The sequence below is a fragment of the Squalius cephalus genome (genome assembly GCF_949319135.1).
Source record: "Squalius cephalus genome assembly, chromosome: 11".
Classification (NCBI taxonomy): Eukaryota; Metazoa; Chordata; class Actinopteri; order Cypriniformes; family Leuciscidae; genus Squalius; species Squalius cephalus.
In genome coordinates this window covers 20,495,896-20,518,133 of record NC_137132.1, presented here as the reverse complement: position 1 = coordinate 20,518,133, position 22,238 = coordinate 20,495,896, and the positions used below count along the sequence as shown (strand labels likewise).

Genomic DNA, 22,238 nt, shown 5'->3' with positions numbered 1-22,238 from the left:
ACAACCGTAGCAATGGACGGAACAAAACAATCCGATTCTCTGTCAAATGATCTGTGCATTAAGTCCTGAAGTGTAAATGCAAAATAATAGACCTAGCACTTTTTCTATGTAATGTGTTACTTTGTTGTTCACTTTTGAAATCATTAATCTTTTTACATTTAAATGTACAGATTTTAATATATAAAACAGTTCTAAGTACTTTGTTTTATAACCTGTCCTGACTGTGATTATTTTTATTTCATGAATAAGTATGATAAGTTATTATTATAAACTGTTTCTTTGCATGTATTTTGGACTTATTGTCAGTACTGGGCTCGTAGTTCACATGGGTAGGGTATTTGCTGTGTGTGTGAATGACCGTGTTCGTCCACCACCACCAAAGACCATTTTTGACCCAGGAAAAATCATGAAGAATTATTATTATTATTATTATTATTATTATTATTTTACTACATTACTATGTAAACCTACAGCAAAAGCAGTCAATTTAATCGATAGGTGAGCCATAGTTGAAGCAGATTTCTAAAATGAGGGATTGGCCACAAATCCGTGAGTACAGTTTGCAAAACTGTAGGAAAGGCTTGTGAAAGCGTGGGCATGGATTATGATTTTGTTGGCACAGATTGAACAACCGAAAGTACGGTTTATAAATCTGAGCGCACAAGTTGGAAATTCGTGGGTACAGTTTATTAATCCTTGGGTACAATTTGATAAACCGAGGGAACAATTTAAGAATCTGTGAGTACGGTTTATAAACTGAATTGCAAAACTGTGACCACGGATTTGATTATATATATATATAATTAAGTCCTGAAGTGTACTGTATATATATATATATATATATATATATATATATATATATTCAAGTTCATCATCAGTGTTCAAACTGAGCATGCTCAGAAGTCTGCTAGTTGCAGCCTCACCTCCAAACATGACAGTGTAAGTTTAATATTCTAGTTAAGTTGCTTATACTAAATGCAGTAAAAATTGACTTTTCTGCATTTGATAATTAATTCAACCTTTAAGATCGAGTTCATCTGACAAAATGAAAGTTATTAAAAGATTATTTTACAGTGCACTGACATAGTGTGTACACACCTTTTTGCTGATGCGCACGCGTTTACTGCATATTTTGACTCGTGCACATACTCGAGTTTGCTCCATTGACACCTGCTCTCCGGCAGACAGCTATCCACCCCGGTGTAATTGGCAGACAGGCGTAAAAGTGGCTCAGCGCACGGTGTGAAGGAGCGCAGTCGACAGAGCGTGAGCCAATCAGTCATGCCTCTCCACCCAATCAGACGAGTTTGATTCTGATTAGCACTCGGCTAAAGAAACCAACTTAGCCTGGAAAAACATAGCTCTCTGCATCTCGTTGCTGTTTAATGTGTGTGAATTATACCAGGCTTGTTTGGAGCGAGCTCTGAGTTTAAAACGAGAGCTACATGAGAAATAACTCTCAGCTGATGGCATCTACAGACTTTTAAACAGTTCGTGATCATAGTTCGAAGAAGTCATACACGAGGCTCGCATTGTGAAATTCAGATCCAGTGAGCTTAATTTTCATTTGAACATTGAAAGCTTGGGTTATACTGTGTGTTTTGGAGAGGAATGTGATTAGGTGAGGACGTGGCCCACTGGACCAAGTTTATTAGGCCAGTGTAGTTATTTTACCACCCTCCCACCCCCCATGGCGAGCGTCTTCAGCTGATGGCACAGTTGCGCTCTTTTGTGACTGATGGTGTCGCTCTATGGTTGCGTTGTGACAGAAGTGAGAAAGCCATTGAGACAGAGCACTGACATTTAAGGATGACCTTTTCCGAGAACCTCATCATCTATTACCCAACTGATCTCCATTGCGCAGCACAATTTATACACCCCTGCTGTGCATACATTTGCTGCTAGGCGGAGGATGAGATGTGTTTGCGTGCCGACTGTCAGTCAGTTAACTCCTGCGCAAACCTGCCGGCAAGGGTACGGTGAAAGTCAGAGGCTCCGCTCTGACAGACGAGCTGTCGCACTTTATTGTGCGTAGTTCTCTGGCAAAATGGTGATGTTGCAGGCGGCCCTTGCAGATCATCTTCATCGCTGCATAATCTCCGTCAATCATCCAAGAGCTGTTGCTCTTCCTCCACCTGCTTGATGCAATATTATAGTTCTCTTCTCAACCTAGACAGACCCGGTTCCAGAATCAAATCACTGCTTCTAAAATCAGTGAGTGTGCAAATGTAATGAGTAAGAAATGGCCCCACCATAACAAGAATAGCAATGTGCAGTGAGACATTTAAGATTATTTAAAAAGTCATTACTTTTACAAATATTTTTCTGTTAATTTATTAGTAAGCATTTACTTTCCTTAATGCGTATCTATTTTGATGTGCCATATATTTGTCCCATGCTATGGTTATCACTATGTCATCCGTTGCAATTTCGAGATTGAATCCTGGATTTATATGTGGTAGTTGCCATGTTAGCAGCATGAAAAACAAAACTTGAATTCAAATTCTAAATTAATGATATAGCCTAGAAAGCATGCAAAGACCGCTCCCTTTATAATCATTAAAAAACTGTCACTCATGTTAGTTCACTGCGATCTCACAAACTTCCGTTCTAATCAATGAATCTGTCTGCACTGCACTATGAATCTTTTACTTACATCGTGTCTACACTTTGTTAATGAGAGGTGTCGTGACTCTGTGGATCCTGACTAAATTAAACACCCCTGATTGGCCATTGCCTTCAAGTGATCAAAAAAATGTCTGTGATTGGCTACATTGCTCACCGCTGCAAAATCACGTTGTAAATAGAAACATTTGACATTCTCCAAAGAGCGAACACAAATACGCACTGGAGCATTTGCCAAATCTGTAAACCTTATTGTAAAGTATTACCAACATTTCTCATTATCAATGTTAAAACTGATATAATAAAAAAAAAAATTGGTATCCTATGATGTGTAGAAATTTCAAAGTACAGCATTTATTTGAAATAGTAAAGACATTTAGAATGTTACAAAAGATTTCTGTCACTTTTGATCAATTTAATACTGAAAAAAATTATATTTCTGTCAAAAAACATCTTGACCTCAAACTTTTGAACGAATAAGATTGAGAACGCCTGATCTTGAGTCATCCAGAGCAGCTTCTATCTTATGATTATTGGTTGGCAGTAAGGTAATAAAATAAATGAGACACATACTTTAGCTAGGCTAAACGGTGTGTGTGATTTGAATGGGATTCATTATTTATAGGCCGAGCCGTCCTGACCTCTCTGTGTCAGCATGGCCTATGAAACAGTTCATCACTTGGTAGCGATAGAGCATTACGCTTCAGTTAGTAAGGACTGATCAGCAGAGTCTTGGAACATGTTCATTACGAGCTTCTTTTCAGATTGGTTTAGCGTTTTAAACTGATTATGATAGTTAAATGTACATACCATTCATTTACTTAAAGATATTACAGCATGTTTGTTAAAGCCAGTACATACTGCTGAAATAGCATGTATCCGCACCCCAGATTTCATCTAGTACTTGCTAACTTTTGCATTTCAACGTTTCATTTTCAAACACCCACAAACCAACCGTGTTGGTGTGTAGTAGGACGCCGGGCCGATGGTCATGTTTCTGTTGTTTCTCTCTTGTTTGGTTTGGTCCTGCTTGAAAGCCAGTGTGTGTAAGTCAAAGACTGCACCAGTTGACTTCCTCTCTACACACTCTTCTCTGGTCACAGTCCAGTGGAAGGTTTGTCCCTGCTCCTGTACTTCCCCCTCTCCCTTGTTCTTTCTCCTTCATCCTGTGTCCTCTTATTTCTGTATTTCTCTATCTTGAGTTTTATTATTATTTTCATTCCATTCTTCTTATATAGTGCAACCTGCAGTGCTTAAAGGGATAGTTCAGAAAAATAGACTCTATTATTTACTCACCCTCATGTTATTTCAAATCTGACTCTTTTTTTCAGATGAATAAAAAAGGAGAAATTCACTCTTTTCCATTACAAAGTATGGCGACTTAAAAGTGATGCATATGTAAAACATAGACTGAAATTTCAGTTTCGAGTTACTGAAAATCTTGACATCAGCCCTTGGTGCATTCATTAGAGGTACTGAGATCAGTAGAAATGTGACTTTTGTGCAGTATTTTTTATGTACTATTATTAATAGTACTATTTTTTTTTTATTAATATTTTGATTTTCAATTTAGTTTAATTTTAGTAAATTTTGTTATGTTCTTTTATCATCTTTATAATTTTTTTAAAAATACATATTAGTTTTTTTTTTTTTTTTTCAGTATTAGTTTTTATTTATTTCCATTTAGTCATTTTAATGCCATAAACTATTGCACTAGGCTTGTCGTCAATGATGTACTGTATAACAACATTCTTAAACTGAAATGTATTTATGTTGCGAAGCCAACATTTCTAATTTTCCTTTAGTTTGTTTTTTCATCTAATATTTCTATTTTATTTTAATTCAGTTTTGTTTCAATTTAACATTAAATTATACAAATTAAAAATATATATATATATGAAAGTAAACCTGGTTTTGTGAACAAATCTTGTTTTTGAACCTCCAATGAATCAGTTGATCCATTTCACAGAATGATTCATTCACAGTCCACTTTTTTGATACTTTTATGGTGCTTTTCCATCCCTTTTAAAGCTTAAACGCTCCAGTCCCCATTAACAGTCTGGGAACAGCTTGAGGGTGAGTAAATGACGAAGAATTGTCGTTTTGGATGAACTAATCCTTTAACACTCATCAATATTTCATTCTTTATTCCACCCACCTCGAGTATTATTTTTTGTTCTCGCTTTATTTTTTCCTCAATCTTTGCCATTTCTCTCTGCTTCGTTTTCTTGGACCTATACGTGTCTGTTAGTTGACTGCATGCCTCTCTAGTGGTCCTGTTAGAAACCGTAGATCTAGATTTAAGTACATGTCTGTTAGCTTGTGTTTGGAAAGAATGCATTATGTCTACCGTCTCTTCTCTTTGGATCTTCTGCTTTTTACATTTAGTGTTGTGGATCGCAAGTACTTTTTCTCATTTATACTCCTTCGGCTTGAAGATACTTGTCAGAGGAGGCGTGTAAAACAATATCTGACTTATTGAAACCTCCTGCAGCATGTGTCAGAGTGAACCGGGTGTTTATCGAATGACATTCTGGCAGCGCCGCCCCACTTCCTCTCAGCTCTTTGGCACACGCAGAGAGATGACTCTCAGAAGTTATCTGACACTGCACATCTCGCAAAAGCACATCCTAGAACTGGAGACCTGACAACCTCAGCACCTCGGCTCACCTGGGCCGGGGACAAAGGGCCACCAGGCTCCCTGGGGCGAGACTTGTCCCTCCAACTTCTTTCAGGTTTCTCCATCCTTTTCCCCTCCCTCCATCTGTTCTTCTCTCTTTAGCGAGGTGAAAGTGTGCACTCGCGTGTGAGTTAGAGAAGCGGGAGCCACAGAAAACCTGTGTCACTCTCCATTAGCTGTGGTATCCTGACAGACAGGCCCTGGACTACAGCTGTGTCTGCCTCGCTCGCTGTGGTGTCCACAGGTGCAATCTAGGCCAGCCCGTCTCTACGGTGCCAGCTGCCCATGCTGCAAATATGAAACGCACTTCATACTTGTCTGTCACGCTCCTGATGAAGATAGATGTATGTTTTCACCATCTTGCGGTTAGCTGTCCGCTTTCCCACAGCTCTACCTATGTCCAGGGGTGTGAGCGCTAGTCGCAAAACAGGGGTTTTCATTATTTTCAAGGCTTAACGTTGAAACATTATCTGCAGACGAATTATGCGATGCCTTCTCTAGCTAGAAGGGACATGTTGTAATGATAATTACTCAAATATACGACTAGAAAAGACCATCTCTGAATGGAGAGTGATTGTCTGTGGAGGCGGCGAAGGGCACTTGTAATTCTTTAAAAATGACATAGGTGGAAATGAGGTAGCTAATTGTGGATGTTCGGAAATTTCGAAAGCTAATTTGGAGGCACATTTGACAAGTTTATTGACACCTAGTAGAGGATTTGTTTGAGAGGAAGAGTGCTACCGGCTTTATTCGAGTGGAGAGAGATTGAGAGACCGAGAGATAAAACGTAATGTCTCTGAGTATGGAATTGCAGGGTCAGTGCTTTTTATAGAACGGCAGTCTGTGTTTTTGTTCGAGTGTACGGATTCCCTCTCTGCGACTGACATTTCTGCCTGGAGTAGATGATTGTGTGAAATGCTATTTCCAAGGCAGGCCACAGTCCTTGAGCTTTTTTTAAAGAAGTGTTTGAAAGTCACATTGCGAAATGTCAGCTTTTCCATCGTCCCCCCATGAAAAGACTCTGTAAATGGCAGTATTTCGCTAACATCAGCAGGCTAATTGTGGTAATAGACTGCTGACAGGTCAGGTGTGAGCCGTACTGACTGCGCTGAGCCTGATCCACGTTGAGTTTTTTTTTTCAGCTTCTTCAGTAGCGGAGCAACAATGTTAAATTGCATTGCAAACACATTTTAGTTTTACTAAGACTTTTCTGCTGGACGAACAGAATTTCAGTGTCTCCGTGAAACACAGAGCTCATCTCAAGAATGTCCTTGAATCGTTTGTTTTGACCAAGAGTCCTCAGTGAAGGTGCTCTGATGTGGAAGTTAGGGGTCAATTAGTTAAGTAAGATGTTGATTTGACTTACTCTCAGACAAAAACAAACAGGTAGAAGCTGAACTGTGGCTTTTTTTCTTTCTTTTTGTTTGTTTGCTTTTTATTTTGCTTTTTGTTTAGTGTTTTTTTTTTTTTTTTGTAGTTTGTTTTGATTTTGATTTTAGTTTGTTGCCTTTAGATTTTGTTTTGTTTTTGTTTCGCATTTTGTTGCTTTTTTGACGTGTTTTGCTATTTATATTTATGCTTTGCTTTTTATTTGCTTTTCTTTTTTGTTTTGTTTTGCTTTTCATTGTTTTTGTTTTGCAATTTATTTATATTTTTGCTTTTGTTTGGGATATTGGTGTAATTTTGTTTTGATTTTACTTTTTATGATGACGTAAGATGTTGACAGATTTCAGCTTTTCTGTGAATAACATTTCAAACAGAAATGTATCTTATGCCTATCTAGAGATTTAGCACTTCACATTCACCATATCCTTACAGATAAATACAAGCAGGCCTATGCATGATTTGTCAAAAAAACGTTAGCCAAGTAGATGTTCGTGTACAAGGAAAGATGACTGCCTGAGGCACAGTAGTACCATCCTGAGGGCTAGCATTCACAGTTACTGTCCAGTTTGACAAATAAGGAGTAATTCAGGACAGAAAGTCTCAGTTTGATACGAAGAAAGGAGCCACCTTACCTTTTATTGCTGTCAAACTTTTTATTTCTTACTTATGACTCCCTCATTGTTAGTGTTAAACAGATCATATAATTAATAAAACTTTTTAAAAAATTAAATATTATTTTTAACTCGAGCATCATTTTGACCACTCATTATCTTGCTCGTGTCTTAATCTTGCACTGGCTTTCACCCGATGCGGCCTTTACTTTAATGCGACTAGAAAAAAAGACTATCCGGTGCTGTGTTGGTACCTTTAGCAGTGACAAATTGCCACTCTCTGTTCATTAAACAGCTGATAAAAGGGCCTCTTATTTACGTATTCATGTATTTATGTATCTGTTTCTTGATGCTGCTCTGACAGATATTATGTATAACAACACAAAGCTGCAGTGGTGGTGGGGGGGAGTAAAAAGCAACCAGTGCTTTCATCTCAGCAACAGCTCTGAAGCACCCAGATGGGCTTCGTAATGGTGCGGTTGACAACCTTCCAGAGTGCATCCATTCTGAGCTCGCTCCCATGTCAGCCCCCCCGTCCCTCCCCTTGCTGGGGGGTCTGGGCTCAGTACAGATGTTGCCCAGACAAAGGCACATCTGGATGACCTACTCCCAGCTGTTCAGACACGACCTCAGAGTGTGTTTGCGGGCCTCCGTGCGGCTCGTAGAGGCGAAATGATGAATAGACGAGGTGCTGTCGTACACCCACCGTGAACGAGCGCTTCACATTTCTATACCACTATTCATCAAGTCGGGGGAAGTGAGTTTACACATCTATCACCTGTCAACGATGCACACACTCCCCCCAAACCTGCCATTATAGAGTAATTAGATTTCTCTTTGAGTGAAGGGGAGAGGCCTGTGGTACACAACACAGTTCGGTATATTTTTTGTGGAAGCAGAAGAGAAGATATTAAGCTTTCTGTGTAGTTTAACTGTGGGGCTGCAGTTAAGGAAAGTGTTCACAGTGCCTATTAATGGAAGAACACACATAGACGCACACAAAACTCACACCCTGCGTCCTTGTTCATCCCGGAGTTATTCACAGAGGCATAAAACATTCCGAGTGCTATTCTCTGTCTGATTGGCAGCGTACAATACCATGGAACATCGCAGAGGAGCCATTATTGTGGCAACTTTTGATGTTTAAAAAAGGCAGTGTTTAATTTAGCTCCACTTTTTTTTTTTTTTTTCACTTCCACTTGGTCAAAGTGAATCATTTGCATGCGCTCAGAGAGAGAATTATCCGGCGAAGGTAATCAAGCAGCCCTATTCCGCCAGATGGCTTTCTCTATAGACAGTAAATGGGCAGTTTTTAACTGCGTTTTATTCCGTGTTTCTGCTTCAGATAGCACTGTCATTGGACGTGATCTACCTGGATAATAAATATAATTTCTGCAGGCCGTTATTAGATAAGACCTTTCCTGCCACAGCATTAAAACGAACAGCTTTTCAGGTCTAATTTTCTATGTCAATGCTAACAAAGAAACCAGGTGTGTTTGTTGTATGTGCGGTAATGTCGTATTTTGCGTCCCGCCGTTCCCGCTCCACGGAAATTAGGCGGAATATTTATGCAGATTGCGGCAGGACTCAGCCATTGTTGCACACGCCGGGGCCAGGGAGTGTTAGACAAAAAGGACGTCTCTGAACCCCCAACCCTCCCCCCACCCTTTGGCGGGGACGAGGCGGGTCATGCTGCACACGCCTGTAAAAGGTCTTCATTTGTTTGTTGTTAAAGATCTAATTAGGAGGATGAGGGGAAACAGGATGAAATGGCAGCTTGTCTAATTAAGAGGCGCGTCCAGGGTTCCCTTTGAACCTCAAGGACGCCCATCTATTAGAGAGGCCCATCAAAAATGGATTCAGCCTAAGTGCATTTTTGGTTGCTTTCCTTAAATGATTAAAGATGTGCGCGCTGGAGTGGGCTTTCCCCTCCTCTCCGAGAATCCGAAACACTTGAAGATTCTGAGCATACCTCAGGCATTTCCTTCGTTTTTGCGCAGTTAGCGGGAGAGAGCTTGAACGTCTGGATGCATATGTGATTTATTCGCTTTTGGGAGTGTAGGTACTGGCAGGATGGGGATTTTCATGCTCGTTTCTGTTTATCGTAAGCATTTTTTCAGTAGTTGTGCCTGTGAATTTCACTGTTCTCTTTTGGCAGTCCCTGAAACAGAACAGAATAACAGGAATTTTTAACACATATTTCATTTAGCATTTTCTTGGAAAGACGCCTGAGAAAGGTACATTGCATAGCCAAAAATGTGTGGACAGCAAACTCCACACCTGTATGTGCTTGTTGAAAATTTAATTTCAAAACCATTGGCGTTAATGGGGAGTTAATCCTTCCTGACAGCATCCGCTCCTCGGGTTGCATGGGATTTGATTCCTCTCCAATGTCTTCAATAAGGGTTCAGGTTTGGGGTTTTTGCAAGCCAGTCAAGTTTTTCCACGCCAGAGTCCTTAAAACCATATCTTTATGGACTTTGCTTTGGTGCACCTCATTCTACTTTATATGTTTATGGAATGAGATTGCATGACTATATTTGTCTTTATGCATCTGTTAGTAATATGAGTTTATGGAATAACCAAACTTGGGAATTAGCTGTAGTTCTACACCAGTATGAATTTGAAATTGTTTTAGTCATTTTTTTTTTTTTTTTTTTTTATTCAATTCTAAAAAAAAGTATTTGATGAATGCATAAACCAAATATTGAAATTGTATGTATAAATGTAACTCTTTCCCTGCTATTGACTGAAATTGACTGAGGGTGCTATGCATCTTCTGAAAGAGTTCGTAATAGATCAAACACAGACGAAGAAGAAGCAGAAACAAGCGATTGAAGCATTGCTTATGCACGTTGTAGTCTTTGACAACACAATTTTCTCAGCTTTTTGTCCAAAATGTTGCTTTTTTATTAAACTTACACACATTCAGGTGTTAATGATGAAATAATTAATGAAGCTAGAATCAAACTTGAAACACTGGTGTTCACATTCAGTATAGGCCATGTAGTATAAGCAATACCAACAAATCTCTGGGTCTTTAATAAATGTGTTTTGCGACCAAAAACGCAGGCATTAGAGCAGACTCAAGGTTTGGGCTGAAGTAAGCAGTCAGCAGACTAGATGTGGATAATTAATGAGTGATTGGAGCAGGCCAGTGCAACACAGCTACAGCCTATCAGAGAATAAACGTTCCTTTTGTTTTCTCATTCATTTTATTTATATTTCTTTATCACTCCCTATACTCTTCTTAAATGTAGGCTGGCATAGACCTCATTTGTTCTGCTGGGTATATCTGGGATCCTCTGAAACTAATTAAGGCAGAGGAAAACAAGAAACATTTGTGTGTGTGTGTGTGTGTGTGTGTGTGTGTGTGTGTGTGTGTGTAAAGTTTGGAAACATTACTATTTTTAATGTTTTTGAAAGAAATCTCTTATGCTCATCAAAGCCTTCATTTATTTGATCAAAACTACAAAACAGTAATATTGTGAAATATTATTACAATTTAAAATAATGGTTTTCTATTTTAATATACTTTAAAATATCTGTGATGCAAAGCTGAATTTTTCATCATCATTACTCCAGGCTTCAGTGTCACATGATCCTTCAGAAATCATTCTAATATGATGATTTAATGCTCAGTTATTATCCATGTTGGAAACAGTTGTGCTGCTTGAACATTTTTTGGAACCTGGGATAATTTTTTTGAGGATTCGTTGATGAATAAAAGTTAATAAGAACAGCATTTATTCAAAATAGAAATCTTTCTAGCAACATAATTCTTTACGATCACTTTTTTTATCGATTTAACACATCCTTGCTGAATTAGAGTATTCATTTCTTTCAGGAAAGAAAGAAAACAATTACTGACCCCAAACGTTTTAATGGTAGTGTATATTGTTACAAAATATTTATTTTTAAATAAATGCTGTTCTTTTTTTTAACTTTATTCATCAGAGAATCCTGAAAAAAGTATCACAGGTTATAAAAAAAAATATATTAAGCAGCAAACTGTTTGAAGGATCTGATCTGAAGGATCATGTGACACTGAAGACTAAAATAATGATGCTGAAAATTCAGCTTTGCATCACAGAAATTATTTATATTTTAAAGAATATTAAAATAGAAAACCTTTATTTTAAATTGTAATAATATTTCACAATATTACATTTTTTTCTGTATTTTTTATAAAAAAAAAATACAGTCTTGGTGAGCATGGCTTCTTTCAAAAACATTAAAAATAGAAATGTTTCCAAACTTTTGACAAGTACTGTATACACACACAAACACACATACAAAGTATTTTGACACTGAAGTCACACTTTTAAATGTCTGAATCTCATTGCATCATTAGATACAAAATTTCAAACAAAGTGGCATGGTATGGACACAACAATCTAGTAAATTTAGTTTTATTCACTAGAATGTTTCCAAATATTTCTTAATATTAAACGTTATATCTTTCGGGAAACATTTTAGTTGTTTTTAGTTTAGATTTGATATTGTAATATCTAATGCAATGACATTTCATAAATTTTTATGTGACTCCAAAAAACTTTCCAATGCCGATGCAATTTGTAAAAGCGTCTTTTCACTCGTAATAGATTGGATAATAAATTGACACACACATGCACTCGAGCACATTAAAATAAAACAAATATCATATCCTTAGATTTTAACAATGATTTCCAAATACTTTCACATATTAAAGAAAAGTTATTCACGTTTATAAATCTGACATTACGCAACACATGCTTTGTGGTTTAGTTAGGAGTTTGTAGACAGTGGTATTCTAGTTATTTTCCTGCTTGTTATTTGTGGATGCTGAAATGCAAATTAGCATTTCAAATAAAGAGCGTTCCTTTCTCAGATGAACTATTAAGGTCAGTCAGTTTTTATGTAATCACCAATCAAAAGTTTTTAAAACCATGACTTCCGTATGCTTATGTGATGTGTAGTGTGTCATTACCTCCGTCTGCAGCAAACACAAGTGTTTATAGTAGTGTACTGTACAGTGGTGGCCAGTAAGTCTTCACACATTCACACACACACACACACACACACACACACACACAGGGGAAACAGCGAGATGTGGCTTTACAAACACACCTATTTATCTATCTATCTTCCCAGTGCGCAACCATGCAAGTCAGATAGTAAACATTGCTTCATAACATTACTATGCAAAGTCCTATTTCCCCCAATGATGGAGTCCCACCCCTCATCCTCCTCCCTTCCTCCTCCTCCCCTGTACTGTATCTCCCAGGCTTCCCCGATTACGGTTTCTATTCCTCGCCAAGCGACCAACGGGGGCCCCCCTTCTCCTTTGCGGACTATGGCTCCCTGGGCCCCCAGGCGGCTCAGCTGCTGCAAAGCGAGCATGCCACATCAGCCTGCAACTCCCCTCTCCAGCACCTGGCCAGCCCGGATCAGTATAAGAGCCCAGGTGTGTACCCGCCTCTCCTTCATTCAATGATTGATTTGATTCATGCCGTTTATTCATCACCCTGCCATTCATTAAAACGAGAGAGGGGTGGACAGATGAGAAGGGAAAGCGAGGGATTTGTGCATCCTTGCAGTTTGCTTGAAGTGTCGTAGCATTGTCATTTTGCCTGTGGATTTGAGGGAGTGTATATACATGAGCACGTATACATGCGTATGTACTGTGGAGATATATCCGGGAAAGCGGGATTTGGCTGCGGTCACAGTCCCTGTTCAATTAATGCGTTCATATCTTGTGCAGTACATACTCAGGCACGTATGTATGTATCACACACCCATTGGCTCCATACCGCTCAACTGTCAGCCTGCTGGCATGTGATAAATGATATCTAAACATCCGACTTCGTGTACTTGAGAATAAAATGACAAGCCATTTGTTGGAAGTTGATTTTATCGCTTAGTTGCCGCACTTGGACACAGTATCACATATTGAGATAAATTGTTAATGCATCCCTTTATTTGCATACTTTTTTTGTTATGTGTTCATTCTGTTTGTTCACATATACAGTACAGTGGCTCCGAAATGTATTTAGACACTTGAATAGATAGCTCACTCTATCCTTAATTTATTCACCATCATGCCATTCCAAACCAGTGTGACTTTCTCTCTTCGGTAGAACACAAAAGATGCAGTATTGAAAAATCTGTGTTTTTTGGTGTCATTTTAGGTCCTTTTTTATTGCATGGATCTTCTTTTTGTGTTCTGCCAAAGAAAATGTCATGCAGGTTTGGAGCTGCGCGAGGATAAGTAAATGATGACAGATGTTCATTTATGTGTAAACTATCCCTTAAAGTCACACTTTAAAATGAACGAATGTCATTGCAATGCATACAAAATACCAAACCAAGTGTCATTTACTGTGAAGGATAACACAGGCACACTTTCTAAGCAAAATATTGCATAAAAAATGCCCATTTAAATGGCCCATTCTGGTTGTCAAATGTTAGTGGAATATATCCATAGACATTTTAGATATAGCAAGAAAAAATATGCAGGATAATTTGATATTTTTTCTCATGCAAATAAGTTCTGACATTTTAAATGTGTTCAAATACTTTTTTTGGCCACTGTATGTAGAATTACATAAACTAATGAGTGAAAATGAGAAGAGTGTGTAGCATGGTTGAAAAAAAAAACCCGTCTTGTTTTGACAGCATATTTAAAGGGAAGAGTTTTGCTATTCCCAAACTCTTGGCATATTTTGTAATGCTTTATGGTAGTGCACCTCTGAACTGACGTTCGGTCCTCTTAAAAACAGTAGTGCTCCACTTTATATTCAGTAGCCTCTAGTTCAAAGGAAGGCGGTCTTGAGCTCTTGGCAGTAAACAAGACACGTCTTAAGCAAAAAAAAGAAAAATAAGTGCTGTCAAGAGCCATGGTAATGACTAGTAAACTGTCTTGCAGACATTGAGGCATGTGTGGATTAGACATCCACGCCAGCAACCAGACTGTTTATGGTTCAGATCCCAGTTATGGAATGCCAAGGAATGTTGACTGGATTGGCGGTTGTTGATTTTAATGTTCTGCATTTCTTTCAACCTTGTGAGCAATATACTTAACTTCCAAGATGTCTTATGACCTATAACAACACTTTCCCTTTCTTTAAATGAAAGTTGGTCTTTAAATGATCGCATGCTTTTAGATAGACACATTGCACATAATGGGGGGTTTTGAAATAAATCCATAATAGTTGCTAATGTGTATGAATTAGTTTCACAGCAGTATTGAGCTACAAAAACAATTTCTTGTTCTGTTAATGAGCACATCCCCATTGATGGCTATAAAAGACAGCGAATCACTGTGTCTTATTAGCGGAGGCGTATTGGGAATACAGAAGCCAGTCATAGCCCAGGACGTGATGCTAACCAGGGCTGTCCCTTACAGTGTGCTGATTTCACCCCTCTTATATTAGAAGGGTTTATTTGTGATTTGGTGATCTGGATTCGTGATCCAGATCTTTCCGAGAACAATTTCAGGATGTGAGTTAACATTTACAGTAGGAGAACCTGTGATCTATGTAGTTTTTCTGACTCCCTGCTGTTTTAAGAGGCGTCGATACTTTGCTGAATTATTGATCACCTAAATCATCAGTATTTTTGTTTTGTTTTCCAATAATAATAATAATAATAATAATAATAATAAAGTATTTGTGGCCAATTGTTTATTAGTATTATTATCATCAAGCATAAATCTTACTTGAAAAGGTTTATGCTTAAAATATTAGTAATAATAAATAAATTCAGGATATACTCTCTGAAAATAATCTTATATTTAATCTATTAAAATAATCCTATTTTTTAAATAAGTTTTGCTTCTGAAGTAAATATAATTTCTTTTAAAGATTCTTAATTTTAAATCAAGACAAAAATACTGATTTGCTCAAATTATTTGTGCACTTTTTACCCATTTCTTTTTCCGAGAAATGGGAAATAGTTACTTTGGTCACTTTGTTCTCCCTTGCTTAATTGTGCATCATATTTTACAATTACAGTGGTCTAGTTGCAGACAGGTGGTACACCAGTGACAGCCATCTTCCCTTCCACTCAAATCTAGTAGCGGATAATACACGCTTTCCCATCATCCCTAGAAGTAGCTGACGCTATTTTGATACGCTGACATTTAGAAGTGAGAGCTCTGACTGTAGAGCCGCTCACCTCTCCTGTTGTCTGTGTCCTCATTTATGTGAAAAGCAGACAGATTGTGTGAGTCTGCCTCGTTCAGTTTACCCACGGCGGCATATTGCCCCCTATCTAACATATTTGCTCTCCTACCCGATCCCTCCGGGCTAATATTCCATTCATACAGATATCTTTTACCCTCCTGAGTTTTTTGGAGGCTGCTGCAGTAATAGACTCCCTCTTCAATGGGCGCTGATCTGAAGGCCTCCGCCTGTGGAGGAACTTGATTTAATATTCGCTTATTAATGGAAGTGTCATGGAGGGCTGTGCGTAGGAGAAAAATGAGCGTGGCACAGCAAGGGGCCTCAAAGTTTCTGAGCGCGTTCATTTAATTTAATTCATGCATTTGTTTTTATTTTCCTTAATTCGCCTCTCAACAGCTATGAAATGGAGGGGTCATCTGCGAATGACAGCAGCCATGGCTCAAGTGGTCTGATATAATTATAGTCTAATTGTAATTTCCCCTCCATCCCCTCCTTGCTCCTTTCACACATTTGTCAGTATTTCTGCTCCGTGAATTTGTGTTTAGAGGTTCTAACTTCGGCAAACAAACTTTGCTGCCAGAGTCTGCCATTCAGTGTTAATTCAGTATTATTCATATATATATATATATATATATATATATATATTATTTAGAATTATTATATTTTTTATAAGCAGTTTTCATTTTCATTTTTTTATTATTATTTACTATATAGATTTAATTTATATTTATTTTAGCCTTAATTTGTTCAGGTTTAGTTTTTATTTATTAGTAATTTTAGTGTTTCAGTTAGTTAAAGTTACCTAATATTTTATCTTTATTTTTATTTCAATTAACAAAAATATTTTCAGTAGTTTTAGTTAATGATAATAACTCTGCTGCCAGTTGAAGAATCTTATCCATCCTAAATATTTCTTACCAACCATGGCACTGTGTTTTATTTCTTATTTTTGATTAATCCTTTTGACAGTTGAATAAACAGCTGTTTGATCTTTCATATTTGTTTGTGTCATTCAACAAGTTTCTTGTTGAAACTGCATCTGATATAAAAAAAAAATGACGACACATAATTTCCTGTAGATTTGTTTTGTGTTTGTGAACCTTACTTCTAGTGACGATGTAAGCATTGTTAAAGAACTTTAAGCACAGTTGATAAACTTCTGTCATTAGAAGACACACACCATCACAGCATGTTTGATTTGAATCGCCCATTCTTACAATACAACTTAAACTGTTTTATGTTGCATTTCCTAATAAAGTTACCCAGCAACATTTTATTTTACTCTCCAAAGCCAGAATTTTGCGCTTGGCGAGTGTTTAATTTCGGCTCCCAGGCATCATCTTTAACGGTTTCTGCTTTCAGACCCAAATGTAGTTTTAGCAAAAGTGGAGCTGCACTTGCAGTGGAGAGGAAACTCCATGATTCAGTCTTCAACCTTTTTACCCAAGACACCCTCAGCAATTTCCTCAGCTGCTAGGCCCGTAGCCCCCTGACGCTAACTGCCAGATAATCACTGCTGTATATATTAAAAAAAAGAAGAAAAAAGACCACTTTCTCAATGACAGGTGTTGATTAGATAGGGGGTGTTGTGGCAAAGTCCCCCATGCAATTTTCGGAAAGGGACTGGAGAACCGGCAGTCAAATTTGAAGGAGGATGGGCGTAGAGCACTTGATATGAGATTGGGGGAAAGGGAGTGTATGAGAGGGGTGAGGTTATGATAATGAAAGGAACCTGCAAGGAAGCGACTCACACTTTTAAACATCACAGATGCCCTCAGAGGGGGAAAAAAAATCAGATAGATCTCCATCACACAGCAGTCCAGCTCTCTATTCTTGCCTAAAACCTACTTGACTAGCACGCATGCCATGTGAATGCGGGCGATATGCGTCCGGCACGCTCTTTCATCTGCATGAATGATGAGATATATTGCTTCAAGTAGAGCGGACTAGTTTGCTTTTGCGATGTGTGTGTGTCTATGTGCAGAGTTTGTGACTAGTTTCTTTATTTTTCATTTCATACCTTTTGGATGAGAACACATTAGGCCGCTATTCCCAAAACACCCCAGGCTGTATAGACATACACACATTAGACTTCCTTTCAAAATATGACATGTTGTGCTTATAGTGCATGCTTTTGCTAAGCTTGTTAGTCAAACTACACACCAGCAGTCCTGACTAGCAACCCTGCTCTCATCACTGTTGGCACGGCCACTTCTCCGGCAGGCACCAACCCGCCCCGGCCTGGAGCCTTTCCTGGAGCCAGCAGCCCCGGGCCAGTGGCTGACCTGTACGGCCCCACCAGCCAGGACTCCGGCGTGGGCAACTACATTAGCGCTGCTAGTCCCCAACCCGGCTCCGGCTTCGGACACAGCATTGCTGTAAGTACCCTGCTCACCACCGTTACAGTTTCTCTGTTCTCTGCCACCTAATGCTAACTCCACCCTGCCCGAGTTAGCGCTTTTAGACTCTTGCAGCTGCTATCTTAGTTTTTAGAGTGCGTTTTCTTTGCCGTGCTTTAAGAAAAAAAGACCAGATCGAAAGTTCATCTGGAGAGCGAGCAACTGGCTCACCAGTAGAAGAATAAAGTTGCATTGACATATAAACTAGTTGGATACATTTAAACATCAAGAGGGAATTCACTAAAAATTAATTGCTGAATTGTAGCATAGTAGCGTATTTGCACTAGCTGTCAGCTTTGTTTTAGCCTCCAGTTTACCTAATTGGGTAACAGTCCAAATACCCCACAAAATATGTGCTGAGAACAATTTGCATGGCACAATTCGCCATCTTAGAGTCCCAAATGCAGCAGATTGCCACAATTTGATAAACTTAACTTGATCCAGACACTAGGGCTGGGCGATATATCGCATGACATTGTTAGGCGCATCTCGTCAGTAAAGCCGGTTCCTTGATTAGTAGTAAATCGCCATCACCTGCTTTCAGATGGAGCGGCATTTACTACAAAGAGTCGTAGTTAACTGACAAGCTGAGCCATATCGCATTAATTATCGCAGGCGATACGTCCGCGATATTACTTGATATTACTATACTTGATGCGCTTAACAATGTCATGCGATATATCGCCCAGCCCTACCAGACACCTAAATTGGCTCGGTAACATGTAGAAACCGCACATGCCTGGTTACAATTATGTTCTCCATCATTATAAAATGCACACAAAATAAAATTCTGTTCATAGAAAGAGGCGTGTTCGTCCAGAAAGAATGAAGAATTTTGCACTGAAATACCTTTTTAATGAATTCCCTCCATAATGTTAGCTAGCTAATAAATTAATTAGCTAATAAAGTTTCAAATTTGAATTTGTCCTGAAAGAATGAATATTTCTAACACAACTAATAGGACTAAAAGAATGTGTGATATGCGAGTATGTGCAATCAAAAGAAGCAAATACATGAAGTTATGTGCTAAATAAATCACCTCAGATGTAATAGTTTGCGGCTGGTCCAGAGGTGTGATAGATGTGTATGTTTTACTGATACTAATTATCAGGAACAAGGCTATAAAAACATCTCTCATTTGAAAGCTGAAAAATGTGAAATCACGGTCTCATTAGTGCAAAGCAGGTGCCCTGGCAAATAGCTAAAGTTAGATAGCGTTGGTTTTAGCATTGCTAACATTTCTGCATTCCCACCAGCATTCCCCTCTCTCTCTCTCTCTCTCTCTCTCTCTCTCTCTCTCTCTCTCTCTCTCTCTCTCTCTCTCTCTTTCTGTCAACTTCAGGATAACAAACTGTGAACTTGTACCGGCTGTCAGCAGCAGTGTGATGTGTCAGTGTGCTTTTGTTCATGTGCCAGCCCGGAGGACAGAAATCTCACAATTAGTTCTTCTCTCATTTTCAACCCGGTATTTTGTTTCCCCGCACACAATGGCTTTTTTATTTTTCCAGCAGATGATGGGCATACCAGAGGCAGCCTTTGAAAGGTCCCCCACACAAAGTGCATATGTAAATCAATAAGGCGATAATAAACTCTTGTGAGAAACCCTGTCATAAGAATATGTTGTCTTGCCCTTTGAAGCCATAGGCATTCATTATTCCTTCCGTGCATTAGTTTTTAACCTTTAACGGAACGGAGAGATGGAGCAGGATTTGGGCGTAAGAGAAAAGGAGCCGGAGCCGACTCGCAGGGGGGTTGATGAGGGAGGCCGCTCTAAATCACAGGCTGCCGAGGGAATTACCGGCTCCAGACGGTTTTTCAACCGCCGTCCAGATCTGCTGGAAAAATGAATAAGAGCTTTTGTATGTGAGGACACTGTTTATTGCCTATCTGCACACACCTCTGATTCATTCTGCTTTCAGTGCCCCTCCAATCTCTTGTTTGGGAGGAAAAGCAAATAAGTTTTTTTTCTCTTTCTCTCTCTCTCTCTCTCTTCTGCCCTTAAGTACAGTTTGCTAAACAGACCGGGCACTCATAAATCCAAACGGGATTTTCAGAATAACAATGTCACCTTGCGCTTGACTTTCAGATTGAGTTTTTCTAACCTAAATAGAGTCAAATTTAGGTTGGCCTCAAACCCTCAGAACATCTCGCTTGTGATTGACAGTGTTCTGGAGGCAGAAAGAGTTTTTTTTTTCTTTTCTTTTTCTTTTTTTTCGCTGCCTGACATGAACTGCTGTTTCTCTTAGCCTCTGTAGCATCCTCACAAACTGAAAACAAAAGATTTTTCTATAAATGTATACATCTCGCCAGTCTTCTTGTTCCCCAGTGTTTGGACGGGCGCCCGACACTGGTGAAGTTCACAGTTTTGCTGCTCAGATTGAGGCTTATATGTGATTTCTGACAGCTGTTTGTATCTTGCTGCATGAATTGTGATTTCAGATGAATTCATTAATGTTGTTATTGTTGGCATGAATGTAAATGATTATATTCAATTACTTGATCTTTGTTTTAAAAAAAAAAAAATCAAATATGTTCTCTTACTTTCCATTCTCTCTTGTTCTTTGAAATGTACAAATCTCTTTCCATTTCGCTTCATTGTTTGGCACAAAAATATTTAAAAGGGGAGAGCAGGAATAAATGTAATACTTTTAGCTTTTTGCTATTTTTTCCTCAACATTTTAGCCTAAATGAACCTCAAATATCTTTACTGCTAAAGATCTTTTATCTTTGCTGCTTCATTTGATATGCGATAAATATAACAGATGAAAAATGAATATGATGTGAATAATTATAGTTTGTAATTGTTAGTCTGTAAGTTTTCTAGTCTGTTTTAAGTTTTTATAAAAAAAAGATATTTTTTATATCAGGCCTATCTTTAAAAAGAGAGAATTGTTTAAAAGGTTGTATTATTTGATTTGTTGTTAGTATGATTACAACAACTTTCTTGCTGAACTTGCTTCCACACTACTGTAGCTTGCGAAAACAATCAATATTTATTGCAACGTTTCAGTCGTGCAGCCTTTAAAAATCACATGACTAAAACGTTGTGATGTTACTGATTCCTATTGCAAGCTACGGTAGTGGACAGGGTTTTGTTCTTTCAAATAGGGTTGGATGTTTGATGCACCCCCACCACTCAGGTGTTAAAATATCTTTATGGCCACGGTGTGTATTGTGCATTAAGTTATGACCAATTACATTTACTATGTGTTACAGTTATTCCTGCACTCTCCTGCTGTTCACCTAGATCAGACTGAGGGAATGATGTGGACTGATCTTTAAGGTTGATAGATAACATTCATTCATGCTAGCAACACATGCAATGATTGAAATGACTTACGAGTGATCACTTCACTCAGAATGCATACTGACACCATTACTAACTGTACACTTTTAGGGTCCTTTGATTGCGACAGCTTTTACAAATGGATACCATTGAAACCTAACAGGTGGTTGGTTGCCATCTCATTTGAGGTAGATATACCGTACCATTTATGAAATCTAAATATATATATATATATATATTTGTTTTACTTGTGCATCATAATTATGCATCTATTCACCATACTATCTTCCTGTTCCATCTGCCTATTCATGTTGATTCCCTCTCCTTTTGATCTCAGATGAGTTTACGTTGAATCCGTGTAGTGCTCTTATTTATTTCTTCTTCTTTTTTTTTTCACCTTAAGGCATTTAAAGGGCTTTTACGTCCCAGACAAGGGAATTTAAACTTCACATGCAACAATCTGGATTTCAAAAGTCTTATCTCTCATTGAACATCTATGTTATTAAATCCTCATTTTAAAGCCTTTTAAAAGCCTTTAAAAGTGTCTCCCGCTTCTCAAACATAACGTAAGCGCGGAGGCTACACATTTCCCCCGTTACTCTTTGTCACTAGTTCCTCCTTTATCCTCCGCCTGCCTGTCTGTCATTCGACTGATCTTTCATGCATGATGTCTGCGAGCGGGTCTACTCAAAACTGCGCAGTTGCTTTCTTTCACTGCCAGAGTTCTTTTGCGCCGCGCGTCGACTCGTATCCTCTATGAAGTGCTGTATTTGGATATTATGCACAGGTGTTGCGGCTTTGATTAGTGTGCACCTGGAAGCGAGCACTCTTTGCTGAGAATCTGTTGACTTAGGTGCCATCTGATGTAATTCATCAGGTTTTTCGGATAAGGCGCTGTTTCCGTAATCACTTCTCTTGTATAGCTAGGTCTTAAGGACTTAAAGGTGATTTTGAGTATATGCTGAGATGCCAGATAGAGCTAAATCGATGACGACTCGCTTATTTAAATGCGCTGTGTCTGGATAAGTGGATGCACATTTATTTGGTCAAAATCCCTCCCCTATACTTAGTTCATATTTGCACCCA

At 38.5% G+C, this 22,238-nt stretch overlaps 1 protein-coding gene across 23 annotated transcripts in view; it reads left to right on the top strand.

Annotated features, from left to right (window-relative positions):
• msi2b (musashi RNA-binding protein 2b) overlaps positions 1–22,238 on the top strand; it is a 268,592-nt gene that overhangs the window by 242,149 nt on the left and 4,205 nt on the right. For 6 of the 23 annotated variants that reach the window (XM_079885742.1, XM_079885757.1, XM_079885751.1 and 3 more), the window contains 3 exons: positions 12,569–12,748; positions 17,691–17,845; positions 21,264–21,340. In XM_079885742.1, the coding sequence (XP_079741868.1) occupies positions 12,569–12,748; positions 17,691–17,845; positions 21,264–21,305 (377 nt within the window). In that variant the 3' untranslated portion in view covers positions 21,306–21,340. Of the gene's footprint in view, positions 1–12,568; positions 12,749–17,690; positions 17,846–21,082; positions 21,150–21,263; positions 21,341–22,238 lie in introns of those variants that run through there. The other 17 variants (XM_079885752.1, XM_079885753.1, XM_079885749.1 and 14 more) reach the window with 5 other exon arrangements.